General features: G+C 36.9%; 1 protein-coding gene across 1 annotated transcript in view; it reads left to right on the top strand.

Moving 5' to 3' along the window:
- Window positions 1-22,334, top strand: part of LOC150096566 (AP-1 complex subunit gamma-1-like) — a 449,674-nt gene that overhangs the window by 420,277 nt on the left and 7,063 nt on the right. Inside the window, exon 22 of the mRNA XM_090408538.1 lies at window positions 4,346-4,464. Coding sequence (XP_090264664.1) covers window positions 4,346-4,447 — 102 coding nt within the window. The 3' untranslated portion in view covers window positions 4,448-4,464. The remainder of the gene's footprint in view (window positions 1-4,345; window positions 4,465-22,334) is intronic.

Below are 22,334 nucleotides of genomic sequence, written 5' to 3'. Positions count from 1 at the left end.
TTATTTTTCAACATAATCTCCTTTAAGACTAATACATTTATTCCAACGATCCTCCAGTGTCATTATCCCATCCCTGTAGTGGTTCTCAGAGATCTGCAAAATACCCCTCTACAGCTGCAATCACCTCTTGATTCAAAGAAAAATGCTGACAAGCGAAGAAAAATTTTAATTTTGGGAAGAGATAGAAGTCAGAGGGAACCAAATCTAGTGAATAGCGTGGATGTTCCAACAATTCATGGTGCAGATCCCTTAATTTTCCCATTGCCAAAAACACCTTTGTGGGCAGGTGCATTGTCCTAATGAGAGATGATTATTTTCTTCTGCAAACTGGGTCTTTCCTCATGAATTTTTAACCAGACATCTAGTCTGGTTAAAAGATTGGAATAATATTCCCTGGTTATTGTTTTACCCTTTTCAAGATAATTAATAAACAAAATGGCCTTTAACATCCCAAAACACCAATGCCATGAACTTTCCTGCTGATGGAACCAACTTTGTCTTCTTTGGCACTGAACAACTGGCTTCTGTCCACTGTTTTGATTGCTGTTTGGATTCTGGTGTGTAATGGTGAATCCAAGTCTCATCCATAGTAATAAATCAATGCACAAAATCAGTTTTATTCTTGTTAAAATGCTCCAAGCACTCTTCAGAGATTTCCATGTGAGTGCGTTTTTGATCTGCTGTGAGCAAGCACAGCAGCCATCTTGCACAAAGCTTTTTCATTTGCAATTCATCATGCAAAATATATCCTACATGTTCTTTTGAAATGCCTATAGTCTCAGCAATTTCATGCACTTTGACTAGCCAGTCATCCAATACCATATCGTGCATATGATCAATGATTTCTGGTAGTGGTGTTACACTTTTTGGAAGTCCTTTATGTGGATCATCTTCAAGACTGGTATGGCCATGTCTAAACTCGGCATTCCATTTCTTAATTGTTGAAAACGAATGAGAATAGGGTCCATAAACTGTTATGAACTTTGAATGAATTTCTTTTGGCATTAAACCTTTTGCAAAGAATTTTATAACTGCACAACACTCGATTTTATACATTTCAAGGGATACAAATGACACTTTTGCTTCAGACAGCTGTATAAAACATAACACACAATTCTATTGCTGATAGTATTGCCATCTATGGTCGAGGCCGAGAACTTTTCAGACAACTCTTATATATATATATATATATATATATATATATTGCTTGCATAGCTGAAATGTTTACTTGTTCAATGAAATAAACTTTTCAAGAATGTGATATTCCTAGGATTCTAAGAATGCATTTGGTATGTTTTTTGTTTCCTTACCTCATTTGTATCTTTTTTTATTATTAACATTGCGCTAGATTTTACAGCAGTCATGAAGTTTGGCTAAAGATCTATTATAGATTTATTTAGTAAGATAATAACACCTACATCTGATGTTTATATGTTGACTCAAGGCTTAATTTCATTTTCTTATATTGTGTGATCCATATATAAATGATAAATAACAGACAATATAGTGTACAATCCTGGTTTTCATTAGATTTGATTTAACAATGGGTCGTATTCCTGTTTCTTTCAGTTATGAATGTTTTTTTTTAGCTACTTTATCATCTCGGTTTTGTTCTTTATAAAGTTCAATACACAGACCAATTGTAGCTCATTAGTGAATGATAATGCTCTTTGGTTGTTGGAGGTAGAGGACCTTTATGAGTTAACATGAGTTAAGCTGTTCTCATACAGAGGTGGCATGGATTTTTTTTCTTCCAGAAACTGAGGATTTTCATTCCTTAAAATAGATAAACTAGCTAAAAGATTACATACAGACTTTGCAGTTAGGATTAAGTACCATGTGGTAGTAATCGAGTTTGATAATGGCAGGCTATTGACCCCCATTTTCTTCATGCATTGAGGAAAGCGAGATATGATTTTAATTGTTTTTTTTCTTTGATACTTCACATTTCTGAGGTAAGCAAAACTTAAGAGATCTTTGTAACATTCTCATGATTTTTAAGTAATTTTTTCTAAACAGAATTTTTTACAACCCTGTCTGGCCTAAGCCTCTCCTGTTGCTCTTCACCTTTTTAAGTTTCCAGATTATGATATTCCTAGGCACTATGCAATAAGCATTTTCTTATTTTTCTCACATTCTTTTTCTTGTTACTTTCTCAAGATGTGTATTAAATCAGTCCTTTTATCTTTCATAAATCTAAAATACCGTTGCGTTACTGATGTTCAATTACAGTTTAATTCACAGTAATTAAACCTTCTGGCTCAGTCTTCTAAATTATGCTATATAGCTACTGTTGCAATTATTAAATTGTTTAAAGACTTTGAAGATCTGTTTCAGATTTTTTATTAACATCCAAATTACTTAACCGTTTATTTCCACTGTTTTGATCACCTAAACAAATATATCTCCATTATCAAAAAAAAAAAATATATATATATATATAAAATTCTTTTTATACTATATATTGTATTAATGACACTGCATGGTTACCTTTGATATGTAGCACATGTAATAAAGAACTGTCACAAAACTAATTTCGTTTTGTTGGAATTAGTCTGAAGTGACTATAGCTACAAATCATATATATATTTATTTTTATTTATTTATTTTTTTTTTTTTTTGAGGATGAAAAAACTCAAGTTACAGAAAAACTCTGCCATCTCTATATGAGAGAGTGGTTAACTTTCCATTATTTGAATAGCCTTTATAAATGACTTTCTTTTCATAGATGGGATTTGACCATAGATCTTTTCATTCAAAGAGCATTGTTGTTACTATGTCAAAAATGAAATTAATTATTTTCTTTCATAACATAACACACAAATTTAGAAACAAAGTTTATAATTCCATATGAATTTGTTCATCTAGCTCCTAGTTACTGTGTTCCAGGAAAGATTTATGCAAGGATATATGAGAAAAGGTAAAAAAAGTTGTTGACAGGAGAATTGCGTAAGCTTAATATATGTATGCAAAGCTGTATATATGTTTTGGTGAAATAGGAGTTGTTAAGGCTTAATTTTTATCTTATGATCAATAATTGAAAAGTAATGGGAATTATGATCTTGAAAAAATTATATGTTTATATGTATAGTGGGGGAGACCACACTCCTACCAGGCGCATCCCCCTGGTGGTGGAAACCCAAATGGGTTGCTCTGAATAAAGAATAAAGAGCTGTGGACCAAAGGATGTAGCAGAGGCATGGCAAGCTGGCTACATTATTATGCCAGGAGAAAGTCTACAAACCGAGATAGTGCTACTGCGTACGGGACAACCGACGTGCCTACTTGAAAACCACATAGAGTGGGTGAGAAATCAGCAATGTGGTCAGCCAAGGATGTGAAACATGTAGCCACCCTCAACATAAGATCACTATACTGACCTGGAAAATTGCAATTAGTCCAGGAAAATTTAAAAAGACTGAAATGGAGCATTTTAGGTTTATCAGAGACACATTGGTGTGGAGATGGATTCATGGATTTACCAGAAGGAAGACTGTACTTCTCAGGAAGAAAAGATAACATACACAGAGAAGGAGTTGCATTATTAATTGAAAAGAAACTTACACACTCAGTAATTGAAATAAACCCAGTATCTCCTAGAATAATAACAGCCAAACTTCAAGCAAAAGAAAAAGGTCAAACAATTAAAATAATCCAAATATATGCACCAGACTGTAACCATTCAGAGGAAGAAATAGAAAATTTCTATGAAGAACTACAACAGGAAATAGATAATCCCAAAAATAGAGAACTCATGATAGTGATAGGAGATTTTAATGCTAAAATAGGACAGTTCACAGCAGACAAAAAAGATGTGATGGGGAAATTTGGATACGGGCTCAAATCCTGTTTATGAATGCAAGGAAAACTGTTACAAGGGTTTTTCAATTCAAGGTGAGTGAGCTGGTCTTATACAGAAGTGATAGGGTTTTCCCTTTTGGAAATTGGGTTTCATCCTGAAAAACAAGTAAACCAAATGAAGAGCACATACAATTAACAGACACAGGCATATCAGCCTCATAGTATTTGTTGCTTCAACCATTCCCTAGAGCTGTTAATTATATCTGCATAATCTGCTATGTCTGTTGCATGTATTGTCTGGTCTTTATTACAAAATGGTGGTGGTGGGAGTTCCTGGAAGGGAAAGCCCTACCACTCCTTATGAGCATCACTCGGTTGAAAAGCCCGGTTCTTCCCATCATTGATGGGATTGAATTCCAGGTCTTTAATAAGGACATTATTATTAACAGCTAAGTCGTACAGACTGTTAATTTCATTTTATTTTTAATATTTTTTTTCTACTGCATTTCCCATTGCATAATTCCAGTTTACTTTTGTTTTTAAGAATCAACTAAGAATGAGGATAAGAATATCTTATACATTAAATGGAGCTGCAGTTCAAGAGCAAACAGAAATTAATAACTTTCCATCTTGGGCATGGCAGTGATGTTATAGAGAAATTAAGTAGGTATTCATTTTGCCATTATTATTTTAATTTGGAAAATTAAATACATTATGTCCTTATTGTACATGACTGATGTATTGGCAGATGCCATTGCTTATGTCAGAATAGTGAAAACAAGCAGTGTTATGCAAAATTGATTAGAGAACTCAATACAAAGTGCTTTAAAAAATCATATTTAAAAAAAAAATTACATTGCTGTAAATTTAGTTTACAAACTGTATTGTTTCTGATATTTCAGACTTCCATTATGTCTCAAAGCAGATGAAAATATACAATTTCTAAATAAAAGGACCAAATTATATAAAAAAAAAATTTGTCATGTGTATACTCACACAAACACTGTGTGTGTGTGTGTCTGTGTGTTAGTAGTAAGATTAGGATGGTTAATCAAAGTTTTAATTAACCATCCTAATCTTAATAATAGTGGCATAAAAATCCCAAGAATTTGGATGGCACACATTCAGCCCACTTAGTTCAAGTTTTTCAGCAAACTTTAGGACTCTAAGCAATTATTTCTGCTTTCATTAGCCACCATCCATACTGTTGTTTTAATTTATATATATATACTTATATGAGTAACTTTGTGTGAACGTGTTTCTCTCTAGCTTAATCTATCTTTGTAACATAAAGATAATAATTATCTTTTAAAGGGCCACTACCCAGACTGGTTTCGAGCTTTATTGAGGTCTCGTCAGTGGGAACCAGACCCAGAGGTGGTGATCCTAAGGTGGAAGTAATGGCGAAGTCATTTTATCTATACGAGTTGCCAAAGGGTGTCTCACCTTATTATTAAATTACTCTGGATTTAGAGGGAGTAGTGGCCCTTCCTTTAATGCATAGCATTATACATGTCTGCAAGGAGATGTGCTTTGCATTATGGGAGATACTAAGACAAGTAGTGATGAGAGCTTGGTCCACCTCTACCACGAGTTGCCTCAGTCCTGAAGATACTTCAGGCACAAACGTTGTTTTGCTTACACTTGGATAAAGGATTAAACTAAATTTATTATAATCTTCTTGAATGGTAGGCAATATCAAGAAAAGTTATCAGGGCAAATGTCAGAATGGGGGAACTGGACAATGAGACTTATTTGTGCTTATGGTCCCACAGAAGGTTCTACGAAGAAAGAAATGGAGGAATTTTTTGAGGTATTAGAGAAGGCAGCTGGCTCAGTGAAAAAAAAAAAAAAAAGTTGGCCCTTGTTGGAGTTTTTTCTAAACAGCAGAGTAGGAAATGATTATCAGACATATAGAAATGTTTTGGGAAAATTTGGAGAAAAGTGCAAAACTAATAATAATGGTAAATTTCTGCAGAATTTCTGTTCAGGACATGGATTAGTTATTACTAACATCATTTTCCATCATAAAAATCTACACAAAGAGAAGATGCAAGAAAATAAGTCTTATTGTCTGTTATTGTTGATAGCAATGTTTTTTCCACTTGGCTCCAGACACGAGTATACAAAGGATTTAAAATTGGAAGTGATCACAAATTCAATTTTAGCCTTGAGCAGGCTAAAATTGGAATTTTATATTGAAAAGAAAAGTAAGAAAGTTTTAAAAATGAATCAAAGTTGAACAGCATTCAGATGTGAACTGTACACTAAAATATACAAAAATTATTCAACACAAAATGAAAGAGTTTGAAACAAGAACAAAATTTTAGAGATTTGGTGGGCCAAACCTGAAAAAAACATTGCTTGCTTCAGCCAGAGAGGCATGTGGTATCCTTGCAAGAGGTTGTCTTGCAAGGATAGAAAAATCAGAACTCCACGATGATCTCACTCAGAAAGTTAAAGATGCAGTGAAGAAAGAAAAAAAAAGAAAAAAGAAAGAATATCGAAAGTTCCTGGCAAATAAGTCAGCTTGTGCTCTTACACAATACAGACACAAAAGTAGGAAAGCAAAGCAACTAGCTAAACAAAAGTCATGCAAGACTTTCAGAACAGAAAATAAATATCAGAAAGGTGTCAAAATATTGATAGAGATGATAAAGGTGATGTGAAAACTAGAGATGATGATATCCTTTGCCGACCTGGTTGGCTGAGTGGTTAACATATCTGCTCTCCAGTCAAAAGACTGCAGATTTGAATTCTGCTGTGGGCATGGTTGTTTGTGATTGTCTGTGAAAAATACTAGTAGTGGTGGTGTTGGTGTGTTGAGTGGTAGAGACAGTAGGTACCCTCCCTGGAGGTGTCAGTAATAACAATAATAATAATAATTAATTATATGTATGGAATGATATGTATTCCTGACATGATATGTCAGGAATACATATCAGTACTTGAAGTAGTAAAAAAGCCATTAAAAACCTGAAATATGGAGAAGCAGCTGCAGTAGATATTATTATTACAGTAACCTTTATGAAGTTCAACAGACTCATTGTTGGAGGCTCACTTAACCAGCATCGCCTATCATAATGAGCTTTGAAGTTATTTACATTACCTGCATTAACAATGCATTCTGCTCACTAACAACTCTCTATGTTAAAAATCTACTCCTCACTCCCTTCTTCACCACATCTCTGTACAACTTCCAGGGATGGCCTCTCATTCTTCCCATCTTAACATCCACTCTTTTTATAATTTCTTCTGTGTTAATCTGTTAAAATCTCTTAACTTGAATGTCTCTATCATATCTCCTGTTTTCCTCCTATCCACCAACCTCTGTAATCCACATTCTCTCAATGCTCTTCATAACCCACACTCCATAGTCCTGATCTCACCTTGGTTTTTTGTCTTTGGATTCTCTCTCTAGTGTTTCAACATCACAATGAAAACTAAGTGACCAAATCTAAGCACAATAGTCCATGTGTGGCCTTATATCAATTCCTTATATAGAGGCACTACCACCACCTCATTTCCTACATGTCAGTATAATTTTTATCATAGCAGCAATACAATGTGCAGTCTTTGCAACACTTGCAATGTGTCCTCAGAACTTCAGTTCACTGTCTACCATCACTCCAAGATACCAAATCTCATTCTTCCCTTCTCCACCAATACAGTATGTAGCCTTACATTTCTGTATCCCAAAGTGTAACCTCTTGCATTTATTAATATTAGAACTGTAACCCCACTCATTTATCCAAGCTAAAAGTCTATTTAAATCTTTCTGTAGAGAATTAACATCAGCACTCCCGATAATTCTACCTAACTTTGTCATCAGCAAACATTTGAAGATCCCCAGTCAATCCACATGAAATATCATTAACAAATAAGTTAAACGTTAGGTCTCAAGAACAGAACTTTGAGGCATGCCACCGGTCACTTTCCTTTTCTGAGACCATGCTCCATCATACACAACTTGCTATTATCATTCAGAAAACCAATCTTTAATCCATCTAACCAATATATTATCTGTTCCTATTTTCTGCACAACTTATGTGGTAAACTATCAAATGCTTTTGCAAAGTCCAAGAATATCATTGTATATGCTTCTTTCTTGTCCAACACATTCATCACCTTATTGTAAAACATAAGCAGATTGCTAAAGCAAGATCTGTCCTTCACAAACCCATGCTGACCTTCATGGAGAATCTTATGTCCATCAACTCAATCCTACAGTGGCTGCACTGCATAATTCAGAAGGCCTGGTAAAGGGTTGGATTCTGGGTGATTGGAGTCAAGCTCTCATAGTACCCATCTGAAAAAGGAAATAAAACAATGTGAGAATTAAAGAGGTATTTCCCTACTGAGTGTTATAGAAAAGATTTATGCAAGAATACTTAAGAAATGGCTAAGAAAAATAGTGAAGGGGAGGTTTGGGAAGAACAAGCTGGATTCAGGCCGGGTGGAGGTTGTAAGGGTCAGATTTGCACTTTAAGACAAATAGTTGAGAAATCATGGGAATATAACAGGATCTGTAAATTTCATAGATGTGCCATCCAGTTGTTTTCAACTCTAGGTGATCCTGTGAACAAAAGCTCTCCATCCCACTCGGCCTCTTGTACTTTCTTTTGGTAATTGTAAGTTGGTAATTTTTTTATGTTGTCCATCCAACTCTTGTGGTCTTCCACTTCTCATTCCCCGAATCTTCCCCAACATAACTGCTTTTTCCAATGATTCATCTGCTCGCATAACATGAACAAAGTACATCAACTTCTGTTTAGCAATCATTGCCTCCAAGAACTATTCCATTTTTGTATTCTCTAAAATTTCCTTAAAATTAATCAGTTTGCTTTCTTTCTTACTTCTAAATATGCCAGCTTTCACATCCATACATCACTAATGGAAATAAAATTGCTTTAACAATTCTAAATTTTGTGGCCTTACTCCCTCTATTTTTCATAATTTTTGTCAGGTTTAACATTGTTTTTTTTTCCTCTCATAACTATCCTTTTAATTTCATCTTCACATTTACCATCATTTCTGATTCTGGAACCCAGTAAATCATAATTTTCAACAATTTCTATTTTATTTTTACTAAATAGCTTAAGGAATTTACAACATATACTAGGATACACATTAAAATAAATTTTAATACACTTCCAATATTTTGGCAACGTCACGTTGCCATTTTCACAGGAACTTAAAAACAAGACACGTGCACGCAGGCACAACAAACAGTAAATAAGGACAAAGCAGGAAGCTATTCTTTCTCCTAAAAGTCCTGATGGTGCCCCCTAGCGTGCAATGTTGGTATTCTTGGGCGATTGGGGCTGAAGGTTTTTCTGATGTAGGTTTCCCAAGTTTGGGGCAGTCTCATGCAACCAAATTTGTTGAGGTTTGGATTGTTTCTTAAAGCTGAGGCTGATTCCATGAAAAGCCTTTCGGATTTGAATTTACTACGGTGTATTATCGTGGCTTTCTTCCACCGTATTCTATGGCAGGTATCCAGCACATGGTCTGCAAGGACCAGAGTGTGACTGTACTGGTGAAACCGGATGTAGTCCTTGTGTTCTGAAATTCTGATATTAGCTGTCCAGCCTGTTTGGCCAAAGTAGGACAGCTTACAGCTGCAAGGGACCTGGTATACACCAGGTAGGTCTTAGTAGAGCGGATAAGGGATGCCAATTTTTTATATGGTCTGTAACAAGAAGTTAAGTCATGTTTTTTTAGCATTTTTGTAATTTTTTCCAAGGTGCCTCGGATATAGGGTATGGTGATGGATTTAGAGTAATCCTTGTTGTGAGGGGGGGGGGGGGGGGTTGTGGTATATTGGTTTCAATATTTTTTGGATTTTTTTGGGGAGATAGCCATTGGCTGAGAAAGTGTTGAGAGTGTGGTTTAGTTCTGTGGTTAGGGCATTGTCATTTGAACTGATAAGTTTAGCCCTGTTGTGTAGTGCCTTAATGACACCATATTGTTGTGGTGGTGGGGGGATTGTTGGTAAATGTATCTGCCTGTATGGTGGGTTTTCTATAGACTGAGAAAACCAAGATTCCATCAGGCTGGCGGGTGACTAGTGTGTCTAAGAAAGGAAGGCAGTTGTTTTTTTTCTTCTTCCAGGGTTTCTGGAAGAAGAAAATTTTGATTCTGGGGTGTTGGTTGTTTAAGTGTGTTAGGAAGGAGAGGAGTGCATTGGAGCCATGTGGCCAAATAGTGAACACATCATCAACATAGCGAAGCCATATGGTTGGTTTTTGTGGGGCAGAGGCTAAGGCTTTTTCTTCAAAGGTCTCCATAAAGAAATTGGCCAAGGGTGGGGAGAGTGGTGAACCCATGGCTGTCCCCTCTGTTTGTTTGTAGAATTTTCCCTGCCAAACGAAATAGCCTGAGTTCATTGTGAACTGAAATAGGGCTGTGATATTTGGAGAAAATTTAGCTTGGATTAGCTCTAAGGATTCTCTGAGTGGGACATTTGTGAATAAGGAGGAGACATCAAAACTGACCAATAAGTCAGTGTATTTGAGTGTAAGATTTTTTATGCTGGCTTTGAAGTGGGCTGAGTTTTTTTATGTGTGAAGGTGTGTTGCTAGTATAGTGTGTGTATGAGAGCTTTGGCAAAATGTTTAGCTAGTTTGTATGTGGGGGAATCAATGCCATCTAGTATGGAACATAATGGTCACATTTTCCTTATGTATTTTTGGGAGTCCATAAATACGGTGGGGGGGGGGGTTTAAATGGTTTTAATTTGTTAGTGACTTCCACAGGCCAAGAAGTGACCTTCTTAAGGATCCTATGGAGTTTTTTAATTTGTGAGTTGGTGGGATTGTACTCGATAGAGAGGTAAGTACAATAGAGCATTCAGCTTACCTGTGTAATCCTTTTGGTTAAGCAGTACTGTGGCGTTCCCTTTATCTGCTTTGGTGATTATTATTTCCTTGTTTTTCATTAGTTCTAGTAGAGATTTAATTTCTTTACTGGGCATGTTTGTTTTTGGTGGTTTTGCTTTGGTCAGAACACAGCCACATTCAGTCTAATATCGTTGCCGACGTGGTTTGGAAGGTGTCATATCCCGCGTTCAATTCGTATCATGATATCTTCAGCAGGTATTATTCTGGGCGCAATGGCGAAGTTGTGGCCACGTGAGAGCGTCGCGTGCTTCAGGTTTCACACTAACTGACGAAAGGTCGGCTACTGTTTCGGTAGGAAGTTGTGGTTTCGAGTTAGACTTCTTTAAATTTTCAAATTTTTGATGTGTCGATCTTGTACTTTTTTAAATTCTTTCTCCGCAGCAGTGCACGAGATGTCGTATTAAATACACCAAATTTTGTGGCTTAAGGTGCTTGAAAGGTCATCTTCGAGTGCCTGGATAGCTAAGTTAGCATCATTCAGTAAACAGCAAGTCGTAACGATTTCTTCCCTGAGCAAAGCTTGGCTGGCGCGGTTATAAATACGAAGAGCCTTTAGCGAAGAGAAACGGTGCTAAAAGTTGACACAGTTTGGGATTACCTGATTATCCCAGCAGCGTTTTAGGAAGGCGAGACGATTTAGTTGTCTTGATAGCTTCAACTTCATTTTACCTTAATGACGGGCCTCACGTGCAATATCATCTCCATGGATTATCGTAATTCTCTTGGATAGGCTTAGACATTGGTTATGCATTTTTGCTAAATAGCTTAAGAAAATTACAAAGTATACTAGGATATACATTAAAATAAATTTTAATACACTTCCAATATTTCGGCAACGTCACGTTGCCATTTTCACAGGAACTTAAAAACAAGACATGTACATGCAGGCACAACAAACAGTAAATGAGGACGAAGTAGGAAGCTATTCTTTCTCCTAAAAGTCCTGATGGTGAACCCTAGTGGGCAACGTTGGTATTCTTGGGCGATTGGGCTGAAGGTCTTCTGATGTAGGTTTCCCAAATTTGGGGCAGTCTCATGCAACCAAATTTGTTGAGGTTTGGCTGAGGCTGATTCCATGAAAAGTCATTCGTATTTGCATTTACTATGGTGTATTATCGTGGCTTTCTTCCACCATATTCTATGGTGGGTATCCAGCGCATGATCTGCAAGACCTGAGTGACTGTACTGGTGAAACCAGATGTAGTCCTTGTGTTCTGAAATTCTGATATTAGCTGTTCTGCCTGTTTGGCCAAAGCAGGACAGCTTAGAGCTGCAAGAATACCTGCTGAAGATATTATGATACGAATTGAATGCAGAATACGACACCTTCCAAACCATGTCGCCAACAATATTAGACTGGATGTGGCTTGTGTTCTGACCAAAGCAAAACCACCAAAAACTAACATGCCCAGTAAAGAAATTAAATCTCTACTAGAACTAAAGAAAAACAAGGAAATAATAATCACCAAAGCGGATAAAGGGAACGCCACAGTATTGCTTAACCAAAAGGATTATACAGGTAAGCTGAATGCTCTATTGTTAGATCGGGCTACTTACCTCCCTATCGAGTACAATCTCACAAATTAGAAGAAAACTGCACAGGCTCCTTAAGAAGGTCACTTCTTGGCCTGGGGAAGTCACTATCAAATTAAAACCATTTAACTCCTTACCCCCCCCCCTCCGTATTTATGGACTCCCAAAAATACATAAGGATAATGTGCCATTACGTCCCATAGTGAATGCCATTGATTCCTCCACATACAAACTAGCTAAACATTTTACCAAAGCTCTCACACACACTTTACTGGCAACACACCTTCACACATAAAAAACAGCCCACTTCAAAGCCAGTTTAGAAAACCTTACACTCAAACACACTGACTTAATGGTCATTTTGATATCTCCTCCTTATTCATAAATGTCCCATTCAAAGAATCTTTAGAGCTAATCCAAGCTAAATTTCCTCCCGATATCACAGCCCTATTTCAGTTCACAACGAACTCAGGCTATTTTGTTTGGCAGGGAAAATTCTACAAACAAATAGAGGGGACAGCCATGGGTTCACCACTCTCCCCACCCTTGGCTAATTTCTTTATGGAGACCTTTGAAGAAAAAGCCTTAGCCTCTGCCCCACAAAAACCAACCATATGGCTTCGCTATGTTGATGATGTGTTCGCTATTTGGCCACATGGCTCCGATACACCCCTCTCCTTCCTAACACACTTAAACAACCAACACCCCAGAATCAAAATTTTCTTCTTCCAGAAACCCTGGAAGAAGAAAGTTCTCTCAGTTATGGAATTTCCACTTGGATGTGTGCTTCTGTTAAATTCCAAGCCAAGTTGGGATTAAGGGAAAAGAGGATGCAGATATTGTGGCTGGGTCAGCTTGTTTCTCAAGCTTCCACCAAAAGTTTCTGTCTTATGATCTGCTGATCTGCATGTAATCAGCATAGGGGCACAGGCAGATCATAAGACCGAAACCTTTATCCTAGTGGAAGTCATATGGAATAGATACCAATAATAAGCTCTGTTGAATCAAGCCTGAAATTAAATTTTGGCAGTCTAGTGTCTAAGCAGGATCCTTAATGAGAAAATTGTTCTTGCTTAGCTCCTCATAAGTCATCTCATACACTACTTCCTATTAAGGGGTGATGACATGCCTGTATGTGAGTTCTGTAGTACCCAACTAACCATCAATCATATTTTAATTCATGGTCTCTTAAACTTTTCTGGCTATGGCCCACTCAGATAAATTATAGAACTCAGGGCCCACTTGCTCCCATATCCCATCCTTCACTGATAAATCATATTTACTCACCAAAGGCAAGCTTCATGTCATCCCTGTGCAAAATTGTGGAACAGTTGACATAACCTGCACAATCTTAATATTTTTCACTGGAAAATTAAGGTGGAAGAAAAGTAGGATAATATTTCTCAGCATACCTTAGTGATACACAGTGAGTGATTTTATTTACCATTATATTCTCACATGTTGGAGGTATACAGCATGTAGCAAAATATTATGATTGTTATTATATTTAGGTTAAATTAACAAATTATGTAAAAACTTTCTAATTAATAGGATTTTTAATATATGGTATTCTAAACTATATCTGAAAATTTACAAAGATAGTGTGTGTTTATTTATTAATAAAATTCTCTTGCAGGTTACCAGCAAAAACAACATAGCCCACTAGTGGGCTTCAGGCCATACTTTGAGAAACAATGTTTTAATTGACTGCCCTCATTTTTCAATGAGTGCAGTCACTATTTTAGCTGTATTCATACTCTGGCTGAGTCCTGTACACTTAATCTGATTTTATCACCCATTTTTACAGAAAATCAGTGTTTCTCACCGTATATACGAAGGATGTGCTGAAAAGTTGTCATAATCATCATGAAGGAATTGAGGTAGAACCAGGTAACTTACACATTATTGTACATATTCCCCACGAAGCATTATGCTGCTGCAGCTATGACTTCATCGTCTGTGGTAAATGTTGTTCCTTTCAAGTGTTTCTTTACATCTGAGAATAGGAAATAGTCAGATGGGGCCAGGTCTTGCATATAGAGTGGGTGAGGCAGACATTGAAAGCTCAAGTTGAATATTGTCTGCTGGTTTTCATGAGAAGTGTGAGCAGATGCATCGTCCTACAAAATCAACATGCCTCTGCTCAGTTTCCCATGATGTTTTCTTCAGTACCTCCTTCAATTCCTTCACAGCTGTTGAATAAACTGTTGCTGTAACAGTTTCACTTTTTTTTTAGGTAAATATGGATGATGCAATCCTTGGTAAGGATTGCATCATCCATATGGCAAGATCAAAATGGCAAGAACCTTCCCTGGTGACTTTTGGGTTCAGAACTTCTTTAGCCATGGAGAACCTTTGTGTTTCCACTCCATTGATTATTGTTTAATGTCTGGGTCATAGTGATGAAGCCATGCTTCATCAACAGTCACAAGACAAGCCAAAAAAAAAAATTGCACCTGATTTCTCAAAATGACCCCAAATCCCTTGAGATGACAACAAACTCTCTCTCTCTTTTGGTCGGCATTCAAACATTTGGGGACCCACTTCGCTGAGAGCTAGATAATTAGTCTATCATCAAGGATCATAGCATGCACAGCATTATGTTTTCTGGTGTTCACTACTATGGATGGTCTCCCTGACCTGTGGGCATCTGTTGTCTCAGGATGCCCAATTTTATACTTGCCCCCCCTTCCCCATCTAGCAACTGTTGGATATGCTGGAGCATAGTCCACTAAAGTCTCACACAAAGTTTGGTGAATCCGAGTTGCAGACTTTTCTTGCAGAAAAACTCTGTCTTCAAATTTCTTCGAAACCCCCTGACATGTCTTCTTAAATATCCTAAAAGAAAAAGAGCAAGTTATTACAATTTGATGAAACATGGGGGAGTTAAAGGGTTTTAAAATGTGTTCTTTCTTGTGGTTATATCAGTTGCTTTAATCTCATTTCATTTTAATCCTTTCTTTTAGAGTTACAGGTTATCAGCATTCATTTTAAAAATTTATGGAATTTACAACCATGTTAAAAAAAACTTTTTTATTTATCCCGGCGTTTCGATCTTCACATCTGGAGCATACATCAATATACAAGACAAGCTGAGTTACATTATTAACTGTAAGCTAAAGAAACAATGATTTGATCACATGTTATTCTACTGGCATGACCTCTAGTGGAAAAAAAAAATTGCATCAAGCTAAATTCTATTTACGATGACAGGAATAAACATTCTTTCAGATGGTTTTCTTTCAGAAACAATGATGTCCTATTTTTAGTATTACAATTCTTATTTTTTCTTTTAAGATACTGGATTTTCTACAGTCCTGTTTATAGTTGTTCTTAGTGAGAAACGTTCCGTGGGTCGAATATATACCTTCCATGTTTGGGATTTTTAGACCATCATTATTGTTCAGATTGGGGTGGTTGATAATAATCTCACATGCTTCCTTGAATTTTCGTTCATACCATGTGTTAGTGCAATGTAGACAGCTAGTGTTTTTCCAGTCAATTCTGTGTAAGGAATTCAGGGCATGATCAGAAAGGCCAGCTTCACCATAATTATTATATTTAATGTGTCATTTATGTTCTTTTTGTCTGATAGGAATTGTGCGTCCTGTTTCTCCTATATATGGTATGTTGCAAGTACAATAAATCCGGTATACTCCAGGGTGGACTAGTGGAGGGAGTGGGTCTTTGGATGAGTTGAGTAAGCTTTTTAATTTTGCAGGAGGTTTAAAGGTGGCTTTGAGGTTGTATTTTTGTAGTACTCTGTTTATTTTGTCTGATGTTCCTTTAATGTAGGGAATGGTTATAGTTTTACTGTAGTCTGGTTTGCCTTTGTTTTTTATTGAGGTTTTGTAGAGAATTTTGTTAATAGTGTTTTGGCTGTATCTGTTTTTTTTTGGAAAGTATTAAAGATAATTTTAAATTCGTCTTTTAGTGCCTGTTCGTTGGAACAGATCGTCTGCACCCTGTTTTTTAGCGTGCTGTTGACACCTAGTTTTTGTGTTGGGTGGTGGTAGGAGTTTATGTGTATATATTGTCCCGTATGTGTCGGTTTCTGGTAAACATGAAGGAAAGATTGCCAGAGGGAAGACGTGTGACAAGTGTATCCAGAAACGGAAGTATGTTGTGTTTTTCAATTTTAATTGTGAATTGTATGCATTTGTGTTGTTTGTTTAGGTGGCTAAGGAATGTGTCTAATATCTGGTGGCCATGGGACCAGATCGCTATAACATCGTCAACGTATCTAAGCCAGACTTTGGGTTTTAAAGGGGAGGAATCTAAGGAAAGTTGCTCAAAATGTTCTATGTAAAAGTTAGCAATAGGGGAGATAATGGCGAGCCTATGGCTGTGCCTTCTTTTTGTAATAGAAGGCGTTTTGCCATGCAAAATAACCCGACCGTAAATGCGCAAAGAGTGCGTGATATCTGAAGGGAATTTGTTCTGTAGGAGAAGGATTGTGTCATTGATTGCGACATTCGTGAAGAGGGCAGGGACGTCAAAACTGACTAATAAATCATCTTTTTCTAATGTAATGTCTTTGATGCTATTTATGAAGTGTTGTGTGTTTTTGATATAGGAGGGGAATTGACCTACCAACTCGTTGAGTGTTGCCGCTAATTTTTTGGCTAAGTGATACGTCAGGCTATCAATTCCTTCAACTATAGGTCTTAACGGTGTGTTTTCTTTGTGAATTTTCGGTAGCCCGTAAATTCTTGGGGAGCGCGCATAGTGAGGAAATAGTTTTTTGACCGTATCTTCGGGCCAAGTGGTAATTGACTTAAATAGTTTCTCTGTTTTGTTTTTTATTCTGTTGGTTTGGTTGTAGTTAACTAATTTGTATGTGTTATTGTCAGAGACCAGCAGATTCATTTTTTCTACGTAAGTGGTACGGTTTAAAATAACGGTGGCATTTCCTTTATCAGCTCTGGTTATTAGTATGTTCTGATTTATTTTAAGTGATTTTATTGCTGTTAATTCGTGTTTAGTAACGTTGCTTGTTATTGTTTTGTTATGATTTAAAATGTTGGCAGTTTCTAAACGTATATTATTAGGGATGAATCTTAGGCCTCTTTCAATATTACACATAAATTCAAGTTTGTTTATTGATTTCGGTGCTATAGCAAAATTTAAACCTTCATCTTTGTTTAGAGCATGGTTAGATTGGTTGACTATGTTATCGATACCTGTGGGTGATTGGTGGCTCCTGTTGTTTCTTGCTTCTGGTTGGTTGGTTGTTGTTGTTCACTGTGGCAAACTTTGAATATGGCAGCTGGTTTTGTCGTTCTTTTAGTCTTTGGAAATTAGGTTTCCTTTTTTCGTTTGGAGGATGTGGTTTGCTGTGTTGTCCATAATCTTTTCTAGGATCATCCAGATATCTTTGTTTACGTAGCTTAAAAGTTCAGTTTTTTCTTAGTAGCTGGTTTTGTGTAGCGGCTAGGTTCTTTCTGGTAGCTTGGATCTGCTCTCTGAGAAGTGCTTTCTCCATGCGGTGGTATATTTGTTGCACTTTTGTTGAGGTGAATTTTCTCTTTAGTCTGATGCAATTAGGAGTGATATTGCTGTCCCTACACCACTTTAAAAAAGCCAGTCGATTGATCAAATTTGAAACTTGAATCTTCAGCTTATCGTATTGATTGCATCGCTTGTGGGTCAAATCTCCATGAATTATTATAATCCTTTCTTTTAGCGTTACACCGTGATCAGCATTTATTATAAAAATTTATGGAATTTACAACCGTGTTAAAAAAACTTTATTATCCCGACGTTTCGATCTTCACATCAAGATCATCATCTGGAGCATACATCAATACACAAGACAAGCTAAAGAAACAATGATTTGATCACATGTTATTCTACTGGTATGACCTCTAGTGAAAAAAAAATCTCGTTTGTTCTAGGTGTCTATCAAAACTTATCAGCCTCCCCCCCCCCCCAGATCATTTACATTACAGTAAACTCTCAATTCAACGGACATAATTTGACAAATAAATAATATGATGGTTAATTGGAAGCGATATTTCATGCATACTAGTTCACACGCGTGCATGAGCTTTGGTTTGGTAGCATATTGCTAGTGCAAAACACGGTGTTAGCCTGTTGCTGGAGTAATTTTTAGTTAAACCATTATTAATCATTAATATTAGTTAATATGTCTGGCGTTAAAAGAAAACGAGTAAACTTGACGATAGCACAGAAACTTGAGTTAATAAAGGTTGGAAAGCGGTGCACCTGTTGCTCATGTTTGTGAACTTTATAGGGTGAAAAAGCAAACAGTTTCAGACATACATAAAAATAAAAACAAACCTACTCCGTTTTCACTAAATATAGCATTGAGAGCTCCAAAAGTGTTTCACTGTGGCAGGTAAGAAACATGAAGTTGGCCAAGCATAAGAATTTAGAAGAGAGAGTTTACAAGTGATTCGTTCAACAGCAGTTTAGTTGTTGTTCATGGTGTTGAACTAAGGTCGGCTGCTGTAAAACTGGCACAACACATGGGCATACAGTTCCAGGCGAGTAATGGGTGGCTTTGGCGCGTTCATAAACACATGGCATTATGAACAGGCAAACATGTGGTGAAGCACTGAGCGGCAATGTGGAAAAAGTTGAGCCTTTCAGAAAATACATCAATGAAGTCATTGAATCTGAGGGTCTTATTTTGTCTCAAGTTTACAATGCAGATAAGACCAGCCTGTTCTATCGTGCTGTTTCCAAAAATACCCTTGCGAACAAACATGAAATTAGCACACCTGGCTGTATATTAAACAAGGAGTGCATTACAGCTCTACTTTGTGCTAAGGCCAGTGGTAGTCGGAAGAGCACGAAAGCCTCACACTTTAAAGAATGTTATGAACCAGTTGCCTGTCATTTATTCCATCTCAAGGAATGCCTGGTTTAGAAGTGACGTTTTTTCTGACTGGTTTTTCAATCACTTCATACCTGAAGTGCAAAACTACCAAGAAGAGGTCCTGACAATCTCTCCTGAAGATGTAAAAGCTGTTTTACTTCTTGATAATGCATTCAGCCCATCCTAATGCTGAGAAGTTGGTTACTAGAACTGGAATAATAAAATGTATCTTCCTTCCTCCAAACACCACTTCTAAAGGGTGTCCCAAAATGCAAGATTTAAATTTAGCGCCATTTGTGCGGTAAAGTGTTGCCAACGAGAAAAAAAAGACGGCGTGACAGCTGAGAGTTCAGGGTTATTAAAAATGGAGCACTACACAAAAGAACAACGCATTTTCATTGTTGAGCAATATTTTAAAAATAATGAAGGTTTGGCAGCTACACGATACAGTTCACAATTTTCGTACAAAATATGGTCGGAATAGTGATTTAACTTCATCAACTGTGAAAAGATTAATAAAAAAATTCAAGGAAACTGGATCAATTAGTGATCTTATACACTCTGGCCATCCTTCAACAAGTCGTTCAACAGAAAACATCGAAGCAGTTCGTGAGAGTGTTGCTGAGTGTCCAGGAACATCAATTCGGTATCGTGGTCTTGAATTGAGCATTTCGAAAAGCTCTCTGCAGCGTATTCTCACGAAAGATTTGCATCTTTATGCTTACAAAGTTCAATTGACTCAAGAACTGAAGCCTACTGACCACACATAGCGAAGAGAGTTCGTTGAATGGATTATGGAACAACAACAAGTGGATGCTTATTTTTCGAACAAAATCATCTTCAGCGATGAGGCTCATTTTCATCTTGATGGCTTCGTTAATCGACAAAATTGTTGCATTTGGGGTTCAGAAAATCCACGAGTGATTGTTGAGAAACAAATGCATCCACAACGTGTCACTGTTTTGTGCAGATTTTGGGCTGGAGGCATCATCAGTCCATTCTTCTTCGAAAATGCAGCTGGTAAGGCAATAACAGTTAATGGTGCTTGCTATCGCGACAGATAATCCAGTTTTTTGTGCCTAAATTGCAAGATATGGATGTGGACGACATGTGGTTTCAACAAGACGGTGCCACATAGCCCGAGAAACAATTCAATTACTGCATGAGTCATTTCCTGGTCGTGAATTTCCCGTTTTGGTGATCAGAATTGGCCGCCCAGATCATGTGACTTAACGCTGTTGGACTTTTTTCTTTGAGATTTTTTGAAGTCTAAGGTTTATGCCAACAAGCCCACGACCACCCACGCCTTGAAGGAGGAAATTGAGCGCTGTATCAACGAAATTCAGCAACATTTATGCAAAATGGTCATGGAAAATTTCAACAAAAGAGTGCGTATGTGCCAGCAAAACCGTGGAGGCCATTTACCCGATATGCTATTCCATGCATAACCCTATACTGTATACTTTATGAATCAATAAGAAATTACAATTTTTAATTATAAACCTATGTTTTCTATCAAAATTACTTCTTGCGTGAATTTTGGGACACCCTGTATAATACAGCCTATAGACCAGGGAGCCATTGTTGCCTGCAAGAGTTTGTATAAGAAGAAGTTTCTTGAAGAGGTTATGGTCGTCTTGGAGAATGAAAACGATCCCAAAGAAGATATGAGAGGAGCCAGGACACTTCAAAATTTGCATGCATGCAACATCAAGTCCACCATCTTTAATTTTGCTGCCGCTTGAAAGCAGATAGATTACAACATTGGGTAATGGTTTTACCAAATTACTGAACGGTAGTGAACCAAAATACGATTTCAGAGGTTTTGAAACCTCTGATTTCCTTGAAACTTTGATGCAAGCTGGTGATAATGTCAGTGAGAATGACAATGAACAACGGCTAGACATCGATGAGAGAGACCCCGGCTACTAAATTCTCAGCCAGGAAGAGATTGCTGAAGATGTTCTATGGGATAATCAGGAGGATGACAATGAGGAAGAAGAAACAGTTCCAGCTGATCCAAAACTATTGGTGGTTAGAGAACACATGGACAACATGTCATTCATAGGGGTATCTTCAGATCCAGAGGTGATTGCTTATTACAAACATTTTCCATCGTTAATTTTAATAATTAACATACTCTTTCTTAATGAAACAGTATAAAAGTGGAAAGCAACTGAAACATTTTTAGATTTTTTCAAATACAATCCTCAGTACAATGGTATTTATAGTACGTCCACAGATAAGAGACCCTTCGACACTTCTGTGCATGTCAAAAGAAGGAGAATCCATATTGTGGAATGAGTCTTTATTATTGCATGTCGGAAAATTAACTTCTCTTTTATGATCATTGTAGTTTTTAAAGTGGTAACAGTATTGCTTGTATATCCAGACCATATTTGACCTTTATTTGAAGTCTCAGCAGTGAGAGCTAGACCCAAGAAGGTTAAATCAATACAAAATCATAATTTCCCATATACGAATAGGTAAGAGGTGTATCAACTTATGAAACACTGGATCAGATAGAGTTTTTTCACTTGGTCATGTAATATATTTAAATTTCAAGAAATTATGTTCTTGTTTAATCTTTTCCCCCAGGTGTAAGCAAACAATGTTTGTGCATGAAGCATTTTCATATGTAAACACCACCACTACCCAATTGATATAGTAAGCCTTCCTTAATGCATAGCAGAATACACATCAAAAAGGAAGTGCTTTCTATGTTTCCAAAATGAAATGTTGGGACCCAAAATGGATACTGAACCACTGAATACAGCAGACAGAAGTAGGAAACAAGGTGCATATGTGGAGGCTTCCATAACCTTGGATAAATAACAGCAATAGTACTTATGTACTACCAAAATGAAACTGCCTATATTAAAAAAATTGCAGATAACTAAAACACACATAAAGAGAGTTATGTGTATTTTTCCCTTGTATAATTTCTGTGATCTTTACAAGGACTGTAGTTGTCCTTGCACCATAAAACCCCCCCCAAAAAAAACACCATGGCCTTAGATGACTTGATTATAACTCAAAAGAGCCCATCAAGATCACTTAACTTTCGAGGATAGGGTATCTCCTTCCTCTCCTCAAAACCATACTATCCCCATTGCACTTACATCATGCGGAAAGTAATGGAGGAAATCATACAATCAACTCCTTTACCACCAGTCATTGACCACCCATATGGATTATGCCATTCTTGATCCACATCATCCATTAAACTTTGCATTGCTTGTACTCATATATTC

This window comes from Typopeltis vanoorti, chromosome 18 (genome assembly GCF_054136105.1).
Source record: "Typopeltis vanoorti isolate ZY-2024b chromosome 18, IOZ_Tvanoo_1.0, whole genome shotgun sequence".
In the NCBI taxonomy this organism is placed as follows: Eukaryota; Metazoa; Arthropoda; class Arachnida; order Uropygi; family Thelyphonidae; genus Typopeltis; species Typopeltis vanoorti.
The sequence above is the reverse complement of the archived record's forward strand: the minus strand, read 5'-3'. Positions and strand labels throughout refer to the sequence as shown.